General features: G+C 34.4%; 1 protein-coding gene across 8 annotated transcripts in view; it reads right to left on the reverse strand.

The window, feature by feature from the left end:
• DNM1L (dynamin 1 like) overlaps positions 1-20,377 on the reverse strand; it is a 48,192-nt gene that overhangs the window by 3,090 nt on the left and 24,725 nt on the right. For 2 of the 8 annotated variants that reach the window (XM_058558520.1, XM_058558522.1), the window contains 14 exons: positions 19,941-19,987; positions 19,431-19,502; positions 16,917-17,003; positions 15,121-15,283; positions 12,706-12,826; positions 11,041-11,172; positions 9,900-10,106; positions 6,760-6,880; positions 6,363-6,518; positions 6,043-6,132; positions 4,378-4,470; positions 1,346-1,402; positions 607-684; positions 262-294 (listed from right to left, as the gene is read on the reverse strand). In XM_058558520.1, coding sequence (XP_058414503.1) covers positions 262-294; positions 607-684; positions 1,346-1,402; positions 4,378-4,470; positions 6,043-6,132; positions 6,363-6,518; positions 6,760-6,880; positions 9,900-10,106; positions 11,041-11,172; positions 12,706-12,826; positions 15,121-15,283; positions 16,917-17,003; positions 19,431-19,502; positions 19,941-19,987 — 1,457 coding nt within the window. The remainder of the gene's footprint in view (positions 1-261; positions 295-606; positions 685-1,345; positions 1,403-4,377; positions 4,471-6,042; positions 6,133-6,362; positions 6,519-6,759; positions 6,881-9,899; positions 10,107-11,040; positions 11,173-12,705; positions 12,827-15,120; positions 15,284-16,916; positions 17,004-19,430; positions 19,503-19,940; positions 19,988-20,377) is intronic. The other 6 variants (XM_058558521.1, XM_058558523.1, XM_058558524.1 and 3 more) reach the window with 3 other exon arrangements.

Below are 20,377 nucleotides of genomic sequence, written 5' to 3' on the forward strand. Positions count from 1 at the left end.
TGGAATCTTTATTCCCTACCAAAATATTAAATTCAGAACTATTCTTGAATAGGAAACAGTGGGAAAGCCTATTCTTATTAAAACAATGTTAAAACTAGAATTAATGCCATCTTAGAAGGGTTAGTTAGATAAGAGGAACATTAAAAACATAACACAGACAAGAGATGCCACTGTACAAAGATGTTCTTCACTGGTTTTGAAGACAGTGTTTTAGTGAGAACCAAAGGTAACAACATGTCCAGTCTGAAGCAAGAGACTCACATTTTTAGTTTCTCTTCTGCTGTCCTGAATTAACTGTTAAAAGATACGTTAAAACATGCATTTTAACAAGCACAATTTAAATACCAATATGTCTTGAAATTCAAAATGTGTATAATTTCCTGTTTAAATTACTTTTTCTACGTGCATCTTCTATATTGCAAGCAAAAGCATGTCAACAATAATTTATGAAGTAAACTTACATAATTTAAAATTTCTATTAGACTGAAATAATCTGACCTTTGCACAATATCCCTTATTAATATTCTGCTATTTGGTGTACTGTTTCAAGATTATGTTGCACCAGACAACTAGGCATGCAGGCTTAGACGAAGAATCAGAACAGACCTTGCCATCAGCCTCAGCAGAAGCAGCAGGGGAGGGCTCCTGGGAGGCAGGTGCCAAAGCACTTGGAACTTTAGAAGACTAAAGGCAAAAAATGCAGGGAAAAAAAATCAAGGATGCCAAAAATGTATTCAGAAACATTCTATAAATGTGAATTTTCCTCCTCTGTATCAAAATAGTAAAATAACATGAAAAACAAAAGTAATCATGGGACATAATGTTTATTCTGCCTTATTTCCTGTACTGTTGTTAAAGGCTTTCTTCAGATGAATGCCTGAGAAAAATCTACATCCAAAAACTTCATTTTTATTTTTGGAATTTGATAAGATCTTTTCTGGTAAAGAATTCAAGGTAACAGATTTTTATACACACAAACATTATAATATGCAGCTATTATTATAGGTATTACAGGTAACTAAAACCTGTTATATGCATATTGTTGTCTAACTTCTCGGAAAACCTTGTTATAAAGAAGTCATTAGTGATTTCAACTAATTTTACAAAAAGACTTGATGCTTAAAAAAGCCACCTTTAAGCATTTATTCCAATGTATTCAAAATACTATTATCTTTAAATTACTCAAAGCCTATTTTAAACTTGCATACCTTTACTCAAAGAATGAAATAGTTCCAATGGAGCATTAAAGGGAGAAGAAAAAATTACTCCTAAAACTGAGTAATATTCAGAGGCTTACCAATCCATCTTTGCGTATTGGGAATATGCTTTAAAAACGTTTTTTTACCTTGTCTCGTGATACAGCTGAAGGTAATTCTCTTGCTAGCCTGTTTCTCCTTTGTTCCTATAAAACACAACCAAGCAAAACAAAAATGATCATCAGAGCATTGAGATATAAGCCTACTAAAATATGTTCAGGCTAGGGGCAGGCCCGGTGGCGTAGTGGTTGGGTTTGTGTGCTCCGCTTCAGCGGCCCGGGGTTCACCGGTTCAGATCCCAGGTGTGGACCTATGCACCACTCGTCCAGCCATGCTGTAGCAGTGTCCCATATACAAAAAAATAGAGGAAGACTGGCACAGATGTTAGCTCAGGGACCATCTTCCTCAAGCAAAAAGAGAAGACTGGCAATGGATGTTAGCTCAGGGGCAGTCTCCCTCAACAGCAACAACAACAAAGTTCAGGTTAACTGAAAAGTGTGGAATAACTTACAGTATATTCTCTCACTGCTGGGACTCATGCCATAATTATATTTTAAAACAAATCATTTAACCCAATGCTTCTCAATCTTATTTTCTGCCCCAACGCACCTGAGGGATACAATACAACATCAGTAACAGCGGTTCCCTTTACCAGGGATTCTCAAATGAGGGGCAATGGATTGACATCTCTCCCTTTCCCCCTAAGTCAAGAATCATTGATTTAAACTGTCCCCACATAAATGTGGAACATAAGCCTTCAGCACACCATGTAGAATCTGAAATGCACAGATCATAGAAACTTGAGCAGAGCCTTTAAAACTCACTCTAACCTGCAAAGCTTTTTGTTAAATTCCCACAATTCCCATACACAAAACTATAACTTTGAGAAATATCTGTGGTGAAGGTTATCTTGTAAGAATGTTCCGTTTTCTTTATTCTAAACTATCTCCAGGAAATAAATGTAGAGTTTAAAACTGATAGTCCTTTCTATAACTTGGCTAGTTTAACAGACTGATCAACTGCCCACTCTTCTAATTTGCTAATATAATCAAAGTAACTCTGGTACTAAGCTAAAAGTGACTGTGCTAAATTCCATCAACAGGTACTGCACACCTACTATGTGTCAAGCACCATAATAGGTGGAAGACTATGGAAATATAAAAGGATGTAGGGGTTAACAATGGCTCTCTTACAGGCAGCACCAAATACCATAGAAAAGCATTTAGGTTAAAGTCAAAATCACTCCTAAGTGGAAAGCACTTCATGAACACCCTCAAACTTGCAAAAAGGTATAAGTTAACACAGCTTCACAATGATGTTTTATGGGTAAGAAATTTTTTTTTGACAGAAATTTGACCTATTTTCATTTTTTCACGGGAGGTAAGCCAGGGGTAAAAAAAAATATAGCAGATGATTAAAACATATGGATTTTAATAATCTTCAGAATAACAAGTTAACATGTTAAAATGTACATTTTGAAGAGGAACACAAAGCAAAAAGCAGGAATGTGGAGAACAGAAATTCTCACCCTAGTCTGTTACCAACCAGTTAGGACCTTAGCTGGCCCTGGAGCCCAACAGACCTGGTTTACTTGCTTTGTTAACTGGACAGGTTACCAACTCTAAAGCCTCGGTTTCCTAGTTGCTTAACATTATCTACCCTCATGGGGTTACTGTAAAGATTAAATGAGAATATCCACATAAAGTTCTTTAGCACAGGGTCATTAAAACCAGAGACACATTCATTTGTAGAAGAATACTGATCTGAAACCATATCATGAAAGACCTTGTCAGTATTACAAAAACTGTCCCAGGCACAAATTTTCCATAAAGTTGGTTTCATTGTTACAGGAACTAAAATCCTTATTCTAAGAAAGTGTCTACATACTATTTTATAACATAACTGTTATCTAGTCTACTTTCTGTGCATTTTGGAATTTTTTCTGATAACAAGAGTCACCTCAGCTATGTAGCTAACAATAGTTCCCTGTACCTGTTAAAGAGAAGGTGCTTGTTTCCTCTAACAGTGCCCAGCAAAGTTAGCACTAAAGTAATAGCTGTTGTCATCTGTGGGCCTCAGGTTCCTCATCTGTTTAACCATAGGGTTGAAGTCGATAACCCAGGGTCCCTTCCATGTTTACTTTTTCTCTCCACCCATATGCAAAAGAGGAAATTTGATATAGAAGACTCTGAGGTCTTACTGGATTAAGGAGTAGTAGAAAAATTTACTGTTCTTGGATGAAAATGGCAGAGGAAAAAATAGCATCCAGATAAATTGCTCTATCCACCAGTCTTGGCTCCATCTGAGATCTTATGCAAATTGTGACATTACCTCAAATGGAAAAAAAAGATCTATGAAATGCAGCCACTCCAGTAGTGGTGAAAAGAATACTCTTTTCCAAATTTGTAGTAGTTTAGATAGTTCTTAGAATGTTTCCTTTACAGCTTTCAGAGTCAAATGAAAACAATTTTAAACATTCACTTTATTCTACACATTTCAACCTGAATAAACTGCAACAACAGTTACTGAAATGGAGCCAGGCAGTCCTTCAGCATTCAATCAAGGAATCCCAGATCCTCTCTGAGTTTCCGCTTCATAAGCAGAAAATGAAAATAATGCCTCCAGATGGTTCTGAGAATTAAATTTAAGAAAACGTCATGCCTGGGCCGGCCCGGTGGCTTAGCGGTTAATTGCGCACACTCCGCTACTGGCTGCCCGGGTTCGGATCCCGGGCGCGCACTAACGCACCGCTTCTCCGGCCATGCTGAGGCCGCGTCCCACATACAGCAACTAGAAGGATGTGCAACTATGACATACAACTATCTACTGGGGCTTTGGGGGGAAAAAAAAAAGGAGGAGGATTGGCAGTAGATGTTAGCTCAGAGCCGGTCTTCCTCAGCAAAAAAAGAGGAGGATTAGCATGGATGTTAGCTCAGGGCTGATCTTCCTCAAAAAAAAGTAAAAAGAAAACGTCATGCCCTCAGCATACTTCCTGGAATATAACAGACAATAATATGGTGCAGGTATGTCTTACAGTTATCCCACGCTCAATTAAGTTGAATATAACTAAGTTACAACAGATTTTCTCTTGCTTATACAAGACAACTCGAATTGTATTTACCTCTATATTATTGTTCATTAGCCCACAAGCATCAGCAAAGTCTGGATGTTTTGTGTTGATATAAGCCAATTCAATTGCCACTAAGTTATGGACCTAGAAAAAAAATAAAATTGGGCTATACAAAAATGTGTCAACCTAATTTTACTTTGAGAAATACATATAAAACTTATTAAAAAGACAATTCTAAAAAAGTAGAGAAAACTGATGCCTAAATAAATAATAATTATATTCCAACTGACAAATCTTATGCCAAATAATAATTTGCTCTGTCTTTTGAGTTATTTACATTTCAGCATCTAAGATTGCATTTCTAAGGGGAGAAAAATGACATTAAGGTAGTTAGAAGTATTTTATTGTTAGGGGAAAAAAAAAAGTTATCTCCCTGATGCAAATCTAAGTTCCAAGGCTTTATGCAACTTTACTATTAAAACCTCAGATTATCCACTATTCCATGTCAAAGTTTTAGTTCAGTTTCAACAATAAGAAAACATTTCATAATCAGATATAAGTTAAAGATGTTAACTTTATTTGGGTAAAGGATACATTTAAAGACCTGAGGGAGTAGATCTTAAAAGTTCTCATCACAAGATAAAAAGAAAAAAAAAATTCGTAACTATGTGCGATGATGGATGTTAACTAGACTTATTGTGGTGATCATTTCACAAGATATGCAGATATTGCATCATTATGTTGTCCACCTGAAACTAATATAATGTCATATATCTATTCTATCTCAATAAAACATAAAGACCTGAGGTAATGATTGATTAGCCTTAATTATGAAGCACCTAGTTTAAATATTATGTGTGTTTCAAAATCCTAATGGGATGATAAATCAAAAAGGAAAGTTGAAATTAATTTCTCCAGAACCAGGTGAAAAAGATCTATTCAAATGAAGTTCTAACGATTCTGTGATTATCAGTGGGTAGAGTCTAAGATCAGGCTATGTTCTTACTCATCTCAATCTCGGGGTTGCTCCTGCTAGGTAAACAAGAGAGCAGCAGCGCTTACACTGTGTACTTCCACGGATGGTTTTATACTCTTAGTAAACCTCCACTGGGGCTCACCATCCAGAGCCAAGGACCCAAATGCACTTTTAGTGACCAGAAAGGAAAAAAAAAAATACCCAGCCAATAATTAGAGGCATAAGAGCAATTTTAAATGCTTATCTCATTTTTTGGCCAATTTCAGCATTTTTATTTTTAAGGATAGCAGCAACCCACAGAATAGTAGCAAACAACTATGACATCATAGTATTAGGACATCAAACAAGCAAACTGTAGAAGTGGCCAAATTACCGTGATGTACTTCATTGTTTAAATAAGAGCTTGCTATATAAAGGCCCAGTTTACTGAGGCTAAAGATAGAACTACTTCTCCATTAGATCAATGGTGCTACATAATAGAGCAAAGCTAGTCACAATCCTCAACAGTAACTCCATTCTCATGAAAACCTTTGGTGCAGGCTAACAATGATTAAAATATGAAGAAAAATGCACTTTATACCAGAATTATTGAAAGGTTTCCTTTGAAATGAGACTGAAACTCACTCCTTTTTCTTCCCAATACACTGGGGAACGCTATGCCTAAAGTTTAGGCATAATGCTGTACAAGAAAACTTTTACTAATTGTGATAACATTGATAATTTGTGAAATAATAGCTCACCATTTCATTTGTGACAGGCAACCGTTTACGAAGAAGACAAGTCACTACTTCAACTATGGCATCATGAAGTTTAGGAAACCTCAGCAATTCCTATATATATATGATGGAAGAAAGGAAAACATATCAGTTTATTTTGTTTAAAGGAAAATTAAATAATCACTGAAATACTGAATTAGATTTAGAAGCTACATTTAAGCATACTATTTCAAATCACTTTTAGATAAGGGAACTGCAGATTTTAACTTTTAGCCCATCTTATATTTCCTGCTACCTCGTGTCTTTTACTACTTAATCTGAGGCCTGTTCCATTTCTCAGTTACCTGGGTACTGTAATTGCTACAGTGCTGAATGATCCTTTGCATTTCCTCATGAACCAGTTCCACACAGCGGAGGCTGGGCTCTTCCAGACGTTTGATTTGCCGCTTGACCAGTAACTCAAATGAAACTTCAGGCACAAACAAAGCAGGACGAGGACCCTGAAAAAAACAAAATTTTGAGCTTTTATTTTAGCTACATATGATTTTAGTTTTTCCCAAAAGTTAAAATAAATGGTATTTGGTATTTTTCATGAAAAGTGCTTCTTAATTTCAAGTATGAGAGCAAAATAAGACTGTACAATTCATTAAAAAAAGATACAATATTATGGTTATATGGGCTAAAAAAAATAATAAAGCTTTAACTTCATTTCAGAAAATTCTAAAAGTTAAACATACTCACAGTAGCATTTCTAATGGCAGTCAAAATGTCAATAGTATTAAGGCCACCTAGTGGGTCAACAGATTCTAAGGTTCGCCCAAAAGTCTCATGGAAAATATAACATATTCTAGCACCACCGCATCTGAAAGGCAATGAAGTATATTGTTTCTAGTGTTACTAAAAAGGAAAGAAACCAAGAGTTAGAAGTCTTTCTATAAGCTTCAAGTTTGTCTCATTTTCTGAGAAAGCCTCAGATAAACAATTACATTTAGACCATTCCCATTTCCATTGTTCTCAATTCCATTGTGAACCAGTTTCTCTGATTTTTTTTTTAATAGGGAAAGGAGTCAGTCCATGAAAAGCATTCATGTATACTTGTGTGTATATAAACTGTTCTGTCAGAAAACATCAGTTAACTACTCAACTTCTTTGTCCTAGTTGTCTTCAACTAGACTATGAGCTCACCAAGGACAAGAAACAGTGTCTTATTTATTTCTGTTTATTCACAATCTAGAGCAGAGGTCGGCAAACTTTTTCTGTAAAGGGCTAGATAGTAAATATTTTAGACTTTTCAGGCCACACAATCTCTGTCACAATTACTCACCTCTGCCACAACTATTCACCTCTGCCATTGAGCACAAAAGCAGCCACAGACAACATGTAAACAAATAAGCATAGCTGTGTTCCAATAAAACATACACACTATAATTTGAATTTTGTATAATTTTCACATCACAAAATAGTCTTTGAATTTTTTTCAGCCATTTAAAAATGTAAAAATCATTCTTAGTGAATGGGCTATAGTTTGCCTACTCCTGCTTTAGACAAATTAAATCTCTGGGCCTAGGTATTGAATACCTTATGTTTACTATGTTAATGACTAGAAATCCTGGTATTATCTCTTATTTTTTGATTCAAGTCCAGCTGAATTCTGCAAACATCTTTACATCTCCCCAAAGCATCCCTTCCTCTGTTTTCACCCCCACTCTTCACTACTTTCTTACAGTAGTCTAGGCAGAAGGTACTAGCCTAACATTATGCCAAGTGAAATAAGCCAAGACACAAAAGGAAAAATACTGTATGATTCCCCTTATATGAAATATCTAGAATAGGCAAATTCGTAGAGACAGAAAGTAAATTAGAGGTTACCAGGGGCTGGGGGAGGGGGGTAGAGGGAGTTACTGCTTAATGGATGCAGTTTCTGTGGGGTGATGAAAAAATTTTGGAAATAGATACTATGTGAATGTTGTACAATATTGTGAATATAATTAATGCCACGCTTAATTGTACGCTTAAAAATCACTAGTAACTGGTCTGCCTCCAACCTTTCTCTTCTCCAAGTATTTTTCCATAATGACAAGAGATATCCTTTTAAAACAGGTTACTCCTCTGACTGTAAGTGTTTTATTTTCTATAGTTCTCCAAATTCTGAAGATATTTGACTTGCCACAGTCTTGTTCTTAGATGCCTTTCTGCCTTACCATCCTGTTATGTCCCATCACCACATACCATTCTCCAAATACACCCTGCATTATTCTTGGTTGTTCAAAAGCCTAAAACATGCTTCTCCTTACTGCCTTCTCAGATTCTATTCAGAGCCCAACCCAAAGGCATTCTTAACTATGGAGCTCTCCCAATCCCTGAAAGGAAGGTAAACGGTCTCTCTTCAATGTTCTAAAGGCTTGATTAGGTAATTACACAGATATTTGCTTTACTAACTACTTATAAAACTATATAGATATGTTAAATGCACTTTTCTGGATTTGTCTTATATTTAATAAGTATTTAAATAAAAATACTTGATTATACCCTTTTTGCCACCTAATCAAGCCTCATGTTACCTTGACTTACTTTATATTTAATAAGTATTTAAATAAAAATACTTGATTATACCCTTTTTCCCACCTAATCAAGCCTCATGTTACCTTGACCTACCTTACCCACTAAACTCTTTAAAGGCTCATTTTAGTAATCTTAATTTCCTTAATTCATATTATATATGAATTATAATAGAATAACCATTCAATGACTAGTCTGTTAAATAGTCTATCTCTTTATGGAGTTAACTCATATAAAAGGCCACCTGGGTCACATAAAGGTACATAAAACTACACACACACACACACGTGCATGTGTAATTGGTGAAATCTGAAAAGCTGTATGAATTGTACTCATGTCCATTTTCTTGTTTTGTTATTATACTATAGTTATGCAAGATGTCAACATCGGGAGACGTGGGGTGAAGGGTGAATGGGACCTCCCTATATACATTTATTTGTAACTTCCTGAGAGTCTATAATTATTTCAAAATTAAAGACCTTTAAAAGTGAGAGTGTAGAGAACTGGACATTCTTATATATTGCTAATAGTAAAACAATACAATCTACTAATAGTATGGCAATAATAAGAGACTTTGAGGATATTATACCCTTTGACCTAGTAATTACCTAGGAATTTATCCTAAGGGTTTACTTGGATACATGTCCCCAAGATAGTCCATCACAACATTGTTTATATTTGTGTATAACTGAAAACAAACTATTTATAGTAGGGGACTGGTTCAACAAATGAGGGTATATCTAAAAATTAAAATACTATGTAAATCTTAAGATTGATACTATAAATGTATAATTAATATTAGTTGTAACATGTTGATTTAAAGAAATGATTCCAAAATAGCATGTATAGCATCTTATTTTTAAAGATGTGTAATATAAGCATTTATAATGTTTTACAGATGCACTGAAAAATGTCTAGGTTAATGCCAAAATTAGCAGGGATTATCTCTGGATGATGGAATTAAGAGTTATTTTGTTCTTATATTTTTTTCTTTTTACTTACTTGCATTTTCTTAATTTTTTCATTAACAATTATACTGTGTGTATTAAAGAAATATTTAAAAATTTAAATTATAAAGTATTTAAAAATGCTTATCAAAGTCTTACTAAAAAAAAATCCTGAAATTTTTACTTTACATAGTTTATAAGCATTTTGACACACATATCAGACATCATCCTACAATTTCTATAAAGTGATATTCCTGTTATAGATAATAAATCACAATCACAATCAGATAATCTCAGAATTAAAGTCACTTGAACAGAAGAAAAAGTGACCTAGCCATCCAGGTAACCATATCCACAGAGAAATTTCTTACTTACAGCTCAGAAGTTTCGATATACTTTGCAGTTCCTTCAATAGTGTTACAATATTCTGTGGCAAATTTGGTAATAAGCTGGAGTAAAGTAGCACTTTTATCATCCACAGGTTCACCATAGCTATTTAGAAGAGACTGATACTGAGCAGCTAGAACATTTATTCTTGTTTTCAGTTCTGGTAAGCAGTCTCGGATGTGATGCATCAGTAACCTGACAAAAGTTAGAAAGGAAGGATTTTAAAGTAAACTTGTGTATTTAAGACCCAAACAGGTCAAATTTTAAAAACACAAATAATGGGGAAACTTGTCGAATAATCTGTCTTTGCAGAAAATAATGCAGTCTTAGACTAGAGGTAATAGTCTGAAAAACAGTGGCATGAAGGAAGCCGTCTTGGTCGATGCTTTTTAAATTTTAACCCATCAAATTGTAGCAACTGCTGAGAACCAAATATAAAATGAAAAATATATTTTTTTATATTATTGCAACTACCTCAAAGAAAATAAGCTATTCAATCCAATTCTACCTAATTTTGGTTTCTGACTTATCTTCTACAATGGGTACTTAGAACAGTGAAAATCAATCTTATTAAGATCCAAGTCCATCAGCCTTTAATTTATTTAGGGAATAAGACAAAAGCAAGAGAAAACAGCATTTACTGCAGTCATTTATAAATCACCTAGAAAGGTCTTCCAGTCCCTCTACCACAAGTGCATTCAGAATTCAAGGTACACAGCTTCAATTGTTTTTATGAATAGGAATAGAAGACATCCTAAATTAAGAATAGATTATGTGAAATTTTTTAAGTTTTAATTCAGTTCCTGAAATCCAAAGCGGAAACAAAGTCATCTGCTATCTAGTTCTATCCTCAAAAGTAAATTGACTATCAAGAATTTCGTAATTAAAACATTTTAAAATTTACTTGAGCATTCCTAGACTACATGATGATTTAATGCCAACCACCCCAATAAAAATAAGAGACATCTACATATGTCTCTACTGCACAAGACCTTACCAGACAACAAAGCAAAAGTGAAACTGTACATACAAGAACATTATGAAAATGTAATTAACTGGAAATGAATGGTCTTAGACACCTACTGAAAAACCAAAAATATCTCATTTTCCAAGAGGTAAAAAATGTTACCTGTTTAGAGTCCTAGCAAGATACTTTGTTCCATTTCTATTGGCCAGAGATGGATATTTCTTTTGAAGGAAAGCATATTCATCACGGATTGAATCAGTTACACACTTCTTATTGTTAATATCTAGCTGGCTCCTAAAGTTGAAAAGTAACAAAACTATTCAAGTCAAGTCAATTGTGATCCTCTACATACCTTGGATGATGGTGGTGATGAACGTGATGATAGTGATGACGGTGGTGGTGGTGGTGATGATGGTGATGATGTTAGCACCAGGCATTCATTGTTCCTAGTGCCTGACCGTGAACTGTTTTATTTAATTCTCACGATAATTCCATGTGATAGGTTTTATCCCATTTGTAGCGAAGGAACTGAGGCTCAGGGAGATTAAACTTAACACAAGGTCGCATATTGAGCAGCTCAGCCAAGAATCAAACTATGACTTATAAGTAAGTATGCCGGAATCGTTTAGGCCTCATTATTACCATTAACTATAGTCAAAAGCAGTACTCTTAAGTAACAGGGATAGGTGAAAAAATATCTTTTTTTTGTGTGTGTGTGAGAAAGATCAGCCCTGAGCTAACATCCATGCCAATCCTCCTCTTTTTTGCTGAGGAAGACCAGCCCTGAGCTAACATCTATCACCAGTCCTCCTCCTTTTTTTCCCCTTTTTCTCCCCAAAGCCCCAGTACATAGTTGTATGTCATAGTTGCACATCCTTCTAGTTGCTGTATATGGGACGCCGCCTCAGCATGGCCGGACAAGCAGTGCGTTGGCGCGCACCCGGGATCCGAACCCGGGCCGCCAGCAGCGGAGCGCGAGCACCCAACTGCTGAGCCACAGGGCGGGCCCATAAGTGTGCCTTAATCAACCTGTATATTTATCCATGGACAGGCAACTAATTTCTACCAAAAAATAATTAAGTTAACTTGAAGAGCAGTCATCTACAAATACAACAGTTTTATACCACCCACTTGCCTGAAAAGGGAGATAATGAGAATTTTTTTTTTTTTAAGTCTTAATAGGGATGAGGTAGAAAGACATATGAATAGAAGCAGACAACTGGAATGGATCTTAGAAATCATTTAGTAAAATCATTTTCATTTTTAAAAGGTCTGAGACCCAAAGATGTTAGGTGTCATTTAAACCCACACTGTGGGGGGCCAGCCCCCCTTAGTTTCCTTAGTTAGTTTCCTTTCCACAATATTTAATACCAGCTGTTTATAACTAGGATACCTTTAATAAAATTTCTCCAAATCATATCCTGGCAATTACATAGAATCACTAACGCTAGAGACTAAACCAATCTATTAAAATCCTACCACTTTAAGAAACTCTTTTTCTTGATTGGGTGCAAATTAAATAATATTTTTTCTTATCCAGTGCCCTCTTCATACATAACATAACAAGCAGGAATTTTTAAAGCCTGGCTATTAATTTATCTTCCATTTTGTGGTACTATTTACTCTAGAAACATTTTCCACTAAAAATGTCTACAGGAGACTTTAGTGAATTTCTTTTCTCCCGTTAGAGCAATGAATTCTTTAGCAATACCAAGATTAGCAAAAGGGGAAAAAATAGGACACTATCACATTTCAGATTGATTTTTAAAACTCAGATTTGCTTTGAAATGAGAATGCTGAATTCTTATCCCATTCTTAATTACTAACCTGTTAACTACTCCAATTATTCCGAGTTTGACTGGTATAACCCTGCCCATCAATACATCCATGGCATCAGTACCTGCATCCATGAGATCAAGTTTAGTGATTACAGCTAGGGTTCTGCGACCTGATAAATGCAAAAAAGAAAAGAAAATTTGTTATTAAATAAAGCCATTAAGTATTAATTAAGGAAAATCCTCATCTATAATCCCACCTAACATTATCTCTGTCATCATTTTGGAAATGCTTTTCTAATCTTTGCTTACAAATACTTTTTAAAAACTAATTTTAATCATTGTATACAATTTTTTATACTTTTCACACAATTTTTTATTAGCTCTTTGGGCTAACATTTTTATAAGCATTTTTAAAATTTGTTTAAAATTTACTTTTTTTGTGTACAGTTCTATGAGTTTTGACAAATGCAAACAGTTATGTCACTACCACCTCAAGACAGAACAGTTCCATTACCCCCAAAATTTCCTTGTACTACCCAATCAAACCCATTTTCCATTCCCAGCTTTGCCTTTTCCAGAACGTTATATAAATGGAATCATATACATAGCCTTTTCAGCCTGGCTTCTTTCAGCTGGCATAATGCATTTGACAGTCATACATGTTGTTGCATGTATCAATAGTTCATTCCCTTTTATTGCTGAATAGTGTTCCATGGTATGGATATACTATAATTTGCTTATTCATTCCCCATTTGAGAAACATCTGAGTTGTTTCCAGTTTTAGGAGATGATGAATAAAGCTACTATAGACATTTGCATACAGGTTTTTATATGAACATAGGTTTTTATTTAACATGAGTAAATATCTAGAAGTGGGATTACTGATATAACTTTTTAAGAAACTGCCAAACTGTTTCCCAAAATGACTATACCATTCCCACCAGCAATGTGTAAGAGTCCCAGCTGCCCTGCATAGTGTCCAATTTTACATGTGACATTTTTTAATTATAAGCATTTTTCTATAGTGTTCCAAATCTACAAAATCATCCTTTTTAATGATTTCATATTCTATTATTATCTTAATTTACTTAAGTATTCCTACTGTGGGCCATATTAAGTTGATTCTAATTTTTTGATACTATAAATAATACTGGATTAGATTATTTCCTTACGATGTATTACTAGATTAAGATTACTAGATCAAAAGCATGATTATAGTTATGGCTCAAGGGTCAATTTAAAATAAAATGTTTAACAGTTTAAATAGTAAAAATAAAATTTAAATAAACCTTTTGATATAGCTTATCTTTTAATCTAACTGAAATGAATGTTAATTACTCATAAAGTAAAAAAGTTTCTTAAAAACTTGAAATACAGGGCCGGCCCCATGGCTTAGCGGTTAAGTGCACGGGCTCCGCTACTGGTGACTAGGGTTTGGATCCCGGGCGCGCACAGACACACCGCTTGTCAGGCCACGCTGAGGCGGCATCCCACATACAGCAACTAGAAAGATGTGCAGCTATGACATACAACTATCTACTGGGGCTTTGGGGAGAAAAAGGGAAAAAAAGGAGGAGGATTGGCAACAGATGTTAGCTTAGGGCCAGTCTTCCTCAGCAAAAAGAGGAGGATTGGCATGGATGTTAGCTCAGGGCTGATCTTCCTCACAAAAAAAAAACTTGAAATAAAAATATTTTAAAAAGTGACCTTGTTTATGGGAATTTTAATTACAAGTCTTAGCACTAACATTTCCTATCCAATTTATTTGAAATTCTTAGTCAAAGAGGGAAAACAGAAACATGACACACCCCACAGACCCTCTAAATACTCAGGAAAAAAAACTGGCTCCTGTATGGAGCAAAGCATACGTTTATTAGCGCAATAATAACCACTCTCCTACAAGCTGGCGTTTTATATATACTAAGAGATGCACATTCCAGCCTTAGTCAAGTATCATACACTGACCCATATATGGGTCAGGACAGGGTTATGAATGCTTCATAAAAGGATTTTACCCTTATTTCTAAGAATCCCCTCTGCCTTGAGCATGTTTAAATATTTTCTGCCTCTGCAGAATGCAGATACCATATTTATCTGCTATATCATAAAAATCTACAGTGATTTTTCTACTCTGAGAGTTATTTATTCAGCCATTCAAAAACCTACATCATTTTACTTACACAAATTTTTTGCAAAGCCATTTTATTTTAAATCATTAGGTAACCATTACAAATACGGACACTATGTGAAGTATTTTTACCTAGCCTGTACAGCAACTTATCCATTAAAACTTTATTTCCCATCAGAATTTCTATTTGAAATTATAAGCAAAATAGAAAAGCATTATTTTTTAAATCTGTATTAACAACTAGAGATATTACTTTTAAAAGAAAAATTCCTTTCTTGAAGGTAGGTTTACCATTGTTAACCGAGCATCTCATTAAATATTAACATCTGTCCTTACCATCTGGATCTACCTCTCTTGAAATTTTAAGTGCCTCTGATGTCGCCATATCTGTATTAGCAGCAGTGACAGCAAGGATGATGGAATTCGGGTTACTGATGAACCGAAGAATGAGCTCTCTAATTTGAAGCTCAATATCCTTAGGTTGATCACCTACAGGCACCTAAACCAAACAGAGATGAGCAAGGAACCACTAATAAAAACCAACTCAGCTTTTTCTCTCCCATTTAATCCACAGAACATAGGTATCATTCCATTTACAGATAGTTAAAATGAAGAAATTATATATTACAGTGGTATTTATGAATTTGGTAACATGTGAAAGTCTCAAAATGTAACTCTTGCAAATATCGTAGGTTTACCATGTCAAGAACTGGTCAATGTTAATTGCCTAGAGACATATTCATTCATTCATCCATTAGCAAATATTTATTAGAAGCCTACTATATTTCAGGCGCTGTTCTACATGCCAGATTATGTCACAGGAGTGGATAAAAAAAGATTGAAATTCCTACCTTTAGAGAGCTTACATTTTAGTGATGAGAGCAGATAATAAACAAATACATTATACAATATCTAGGTGATGGTAGGGCTACGGAAAAAATAAAGCAGAATAGGAGGCTATGAGATAATTAGAGAAGGCTGTGCTTTTAAATTATTATTTTTAATTGGATTATGCTTTAAAACAGAGTAATCAGGGAAGACCTTACTCAGATAATGACATTTGAGAGAATGACCAGAAACTGAAAGAAATAAGAGAGAGGTACATGCATAAATCTGAGGGAAGCACATTCCAGGAGAATGAACAATAAGGGCAGAAGGCTGGAGCAGGAGGAGTTAACAGGAGAGTAATAGGGACAGATCAAGTACATGCTTTACATCTCTTTAAGAACTTAAGCTTTTCCTCTGAGTGAAACAAGAAGCCTCTGGAGAGATTTTAAACTAAGGAATGACACAATCTAATATTCACTTTAATAGCATCACTCTGAGTGCTTAGTTAAGAACAGATTATGAGGAAGACCTGTTAGGAGCCTACTGCAGTAATCCAGGTGAGATGATGATAAAACAGGTGAGATGACACATCAGGATGGTAGCTATGAATTTGTAAGACATGATAGAGGAGTTCTGGATATATTTTAAAGGTAAGGAGAAGCAAGAGGATTTGCTGACAGAGGAATTAGGACATAGGATAAGAAGTCTCAAGGATGACTACAAACCTTTAGGCTAAGCAACTGGTAGAACAGAGCTGCCATTTATTGAGATGGGGGAGACTATAGAAGGATCAAGTCAGGTTGAGGGACAGGTCAGGAATCTGGTATTAGACACATCAAGTTTGAAATGCCTATTAGACATTTAAGTGTATGTGTAAAGTAGACAGCTGGATATTCAAATCTAGAGTTATGTGAATGCTGTCAGCATACAGACACTCATGTATTTAAAGTCATAAGATTGGAGGAAATCATCAAGGGGGTAAGTGTACTCCCTTGACAAGAACTCCAAACACTCAGCTCTGGGGACTCACTGTTTCGACATTGGAAAGATGAGAAGAAACCAGCAAAAGAGACTGAGAAGGAGTAACCTGTGAGATTGGAGATAAGCCTGTAGAGTGTGGTATCCTGGAAGCAAGTAAAGCAAGTGTTTCAAGGAGAAAGGAGGACTCAACTACATCAAATGCTAACAGATCAAGTTAACTGCAAAAAAAGCTGATTATTCTCATATAGGGTAAGGAAAAACCACATCTGTTTAAGTGAAAACAAACATGACCAAATCCATAATGAGTAACAACTATTGTTTACCTTGGTCATTCCTGGCAAATCCACAAGTGTCAGATTGACAACATTGGGTGAAAAAATCTTAAGATGAATTGGTTCAGGGCTTACTCCCTAAAAATAAGTTTTAAAATATATTAAAATCATATTAAAGTTTCAATGAAATATAAAATGCTAATTTTATATTTATATAAACCTAATTTCAAGTAGATAGACATTAGATGCTTTTAAATACAAATTAAACCATGATCCCTAAAACATTTCAACAATCAAAACCTGATGATACACATGGGAAGTTACACAGCCAACCACATAACTGGTTATAATCCTATCCAACTCTATACCATTAATATAAACAATTTATCTCCCCTGTATTATTTCACATTCTTTTCTCTTGATTCTAAGCAGATACCATTTCTTAAATATGTTTAATAGACTTAGTGCTGAACAAAAGATTAATGTATTCCTCACTATCCAAATTTATGAGGTTCTTAAGTTTAGAGAGTAAGGCATAGATAACAAGTTATCCAAATCAATTTGGTTCCTAATCTTTGAATACCAACTGGCAAGAGGATATTGTAAGAGATTCCTCAGAAAATTTATCTGAATCTTCTGATCCCTGAATTCAAATAGGAAGAATTTGTATAGTGAGAGAGAGCTATATTTTCTCTCCCCTAGACTAAGATTATTACACAGACTCCCTCCTCTTCACCACTGGCCCTCTACAAGTTTTCGAGTTGAGTCAGCTACATGTAAAAAAACACTTATAATATGTTCATAACTTGTCTTTGTACATCCCCTTCTTTATCATTTAAAAAGTCCTCTCATCTATTTATCCACTGTATATCTTTCTTCATTAACCTACTGAAAATTCTAATTTCCCAGAAAGCTTTTGTGGAACATTCTCTACTCTGAGTTCTCTATACAGTTACATTTGCTATATTAAGATTACTCTGAGTTACTTTTCTATTTTCAATACTCCAGTGTTCCAAAGTCATTATATGTTGATATTCGGCATACCTATCTAGGTTGTATATTTCTTACGCATTCCCTTATCATGCCCACTACAAAGCTTTGCCCAAATGCCTTTACAACTCCAATCTCACAGATATTTTAAATCCTTCAAGGCTTTATGTTAGGCATATGAAATCATTTAGATATTTAGACCACACAAAATTACTTACATAAGATCAAAGTATCATTTACTTCATTACAAACACGATTTAGTAAAGAGATTTTTCATAGATTTGGGGATAGGGGACTTCTCATCTTTTAGACACTGTGGATGAGAAAACCTGCTAAGTAAGTAAATCATATTCCCACCATAAATTAAACATCTTCTAGGTATACAGCCTCAGTCTTTCATGACATTCAGTTTAATGTCTAAATTAAAAACTCTCCTTTCTGATTCACCAGTCACATCCTCTCTAAATTCTAGTACTATGTAAAATTACAACAATTACTGAGGTCAGTAAATCCATGGGGATAGCAGGAGAGAGAATTCAGACTGGTGTTATGATTAATAATGTTCCAAAAGTCAAAATTATCCCAGATATAATTACTGGAGTGACAACAAGCTAATCTAGCTCCTGCCACTTTTTCTACCTCTTCTATATAACACAATTACTAGAAATTCAGGGAAGTAGTAGCAGTAACATGGCAGCAGCAGCAGTAACCCAAAAGTTACCAGCCTAGAGTTCAATAATGAATAAAGCTTAGTCAATCACTAAAACAGAGACAAGTATCCTGAAGAGACATAAAGAACTAACATGGCTCCAAAAATGTCTTTTTGTCAGGAAGTAACCTCTCTAGCACAGTATCTGACAGATATAAGGGCTCAGTAAATATGTTTGAATATTGGTACTAGGCTAGGGCCAACTTGCGGGATTAAATGTGCCTCTGGATAATACAAGAAGGAAGGTAAAAACAAGAAGAAAGGGAACAGAGAGAAAGGCAATAGGAATAGAGAGAGAAGAGTGAGAAAACGGAAGCATTTAAGGGAGGTAGCACTGATAGTGCCTGGTGTCAAGATTAATGGTATCTTAGACACCCAACTTATTTTAAATTCTCACAATCTTAGAAAACAAGAAAATAATTCAGTTGTTAACATTACTTTTCATTTTCTCTGGAAAAAAAACTAATTTCTCTCTCTCTACTTTCATAAGCAAATCTAGCCTTACTCAGGTAAGAAAAAGAACTTATCAAAATACATGTATCACATACATTATATGACGCTTCTTGAGTTACAGTAAATCAATCCTTCAGAAAAAGATAACCTATTGTAGCAGAATTAAAGAGAATTATATAATAAAGTGGAATGTACATCACAAGATCAAGAATAAGCATCTAAATGAAATATTTGATAGTACATAAAAGCTCTAAGAAACAAAAGGGATTTTCAGTAAAGTTTTTATATATTTGTGAAAATACTCCATTAGTTTCAAAGACCAGGATTATGAATTTACAATCACACATTATATAGAGAATACTCTCAATGATATATTTGCTGTTTATACTTTCCAGCTCTAAAAAGATGCCTACCTTATTATTTCCTGAAATCCTTTCTGTTTCATTTTCAATTTCTTGTCGAATTTCATCAAAATCCGTGTAAAGCTAAAAATTATTGAAACAAAAATCAAAAATTCTTAAGTGAGGGGTCGATAAATTTCAAGGATGTCTATGGATCTGCTTCAGAGAATTAGTAAACAAATTCTAATATATACATATATTTTTCTGAGCCAAGGAGTCATAATTTATACTTTCATATTTTATATGACTTTTTTCATATTTTATATAAATTTCATTATTTATATTTCAAAGCTGCCTGATCTCACATTAATCTCCAAATTGGAGAGAATAGGGCTGAACTTAAAGCGTTTTCCAAATAAACTACTATGATTAGAAATGTTACTAACATAAGATTTATTTTACAAGGAACAGTTGCTTCAAGATAACATGCCACATTGCCAATGATGAGAAACTAAATTATCAACTACTTGTACAAAAAAATTTTCAACACGTTACTTCTTCATAATATTCTTGTGTGGTTACCTTATTTTTGGTGTGAAGGAATTTACCCCATTCTTCTGCTTCAACCCCTGGAAAAAAGAAAAACTCCATTTATTGGAAACTATGGAAATTACTTTTTATCTTTAGGTAGGAATTCAAAAAGGCAACACAATATTATTTGTTCCTATTTTGCCATTAACTCAAGTTAAATATTTTAAGATTTGCTAAATTATACTTTCACATTTTAAAAATGGTATCATGTTATTTCAAAAACATGACTAACTTCAGATCAGAGTTGCTCACAGGTCTTCCCACCATTGAAATCTAGATTTTACTAATACAATTGTTCACTTGTGTTCATATTTTGTATGTAATTATATATGTTAAAAAGTTTATTCCTTATTTTTAAATATCTTACACATAAAAGCAGATTGTCTGATGAAAGTATGCAATTAAGCTAATGGCAAAAAGAAGAAAAA

The sequence above is a fragment of the Diceros bicornis genome, chromosome 17 (genome assembly GCF_020826845.1).
Source record: "Diceros bicornis minor isolate mBicDic1 chromosome 17, mDicBic1.mat.cur, whole genome shotgun sequence".
In the NCBI taxonomy this organism is placed as follows: domain Eukaryota; kingdom Metazoa; phylum Chordata; class Mammalia; order Perissodactyla; family Rhinocerotidae; genus Diceros; species Diceros bicornis.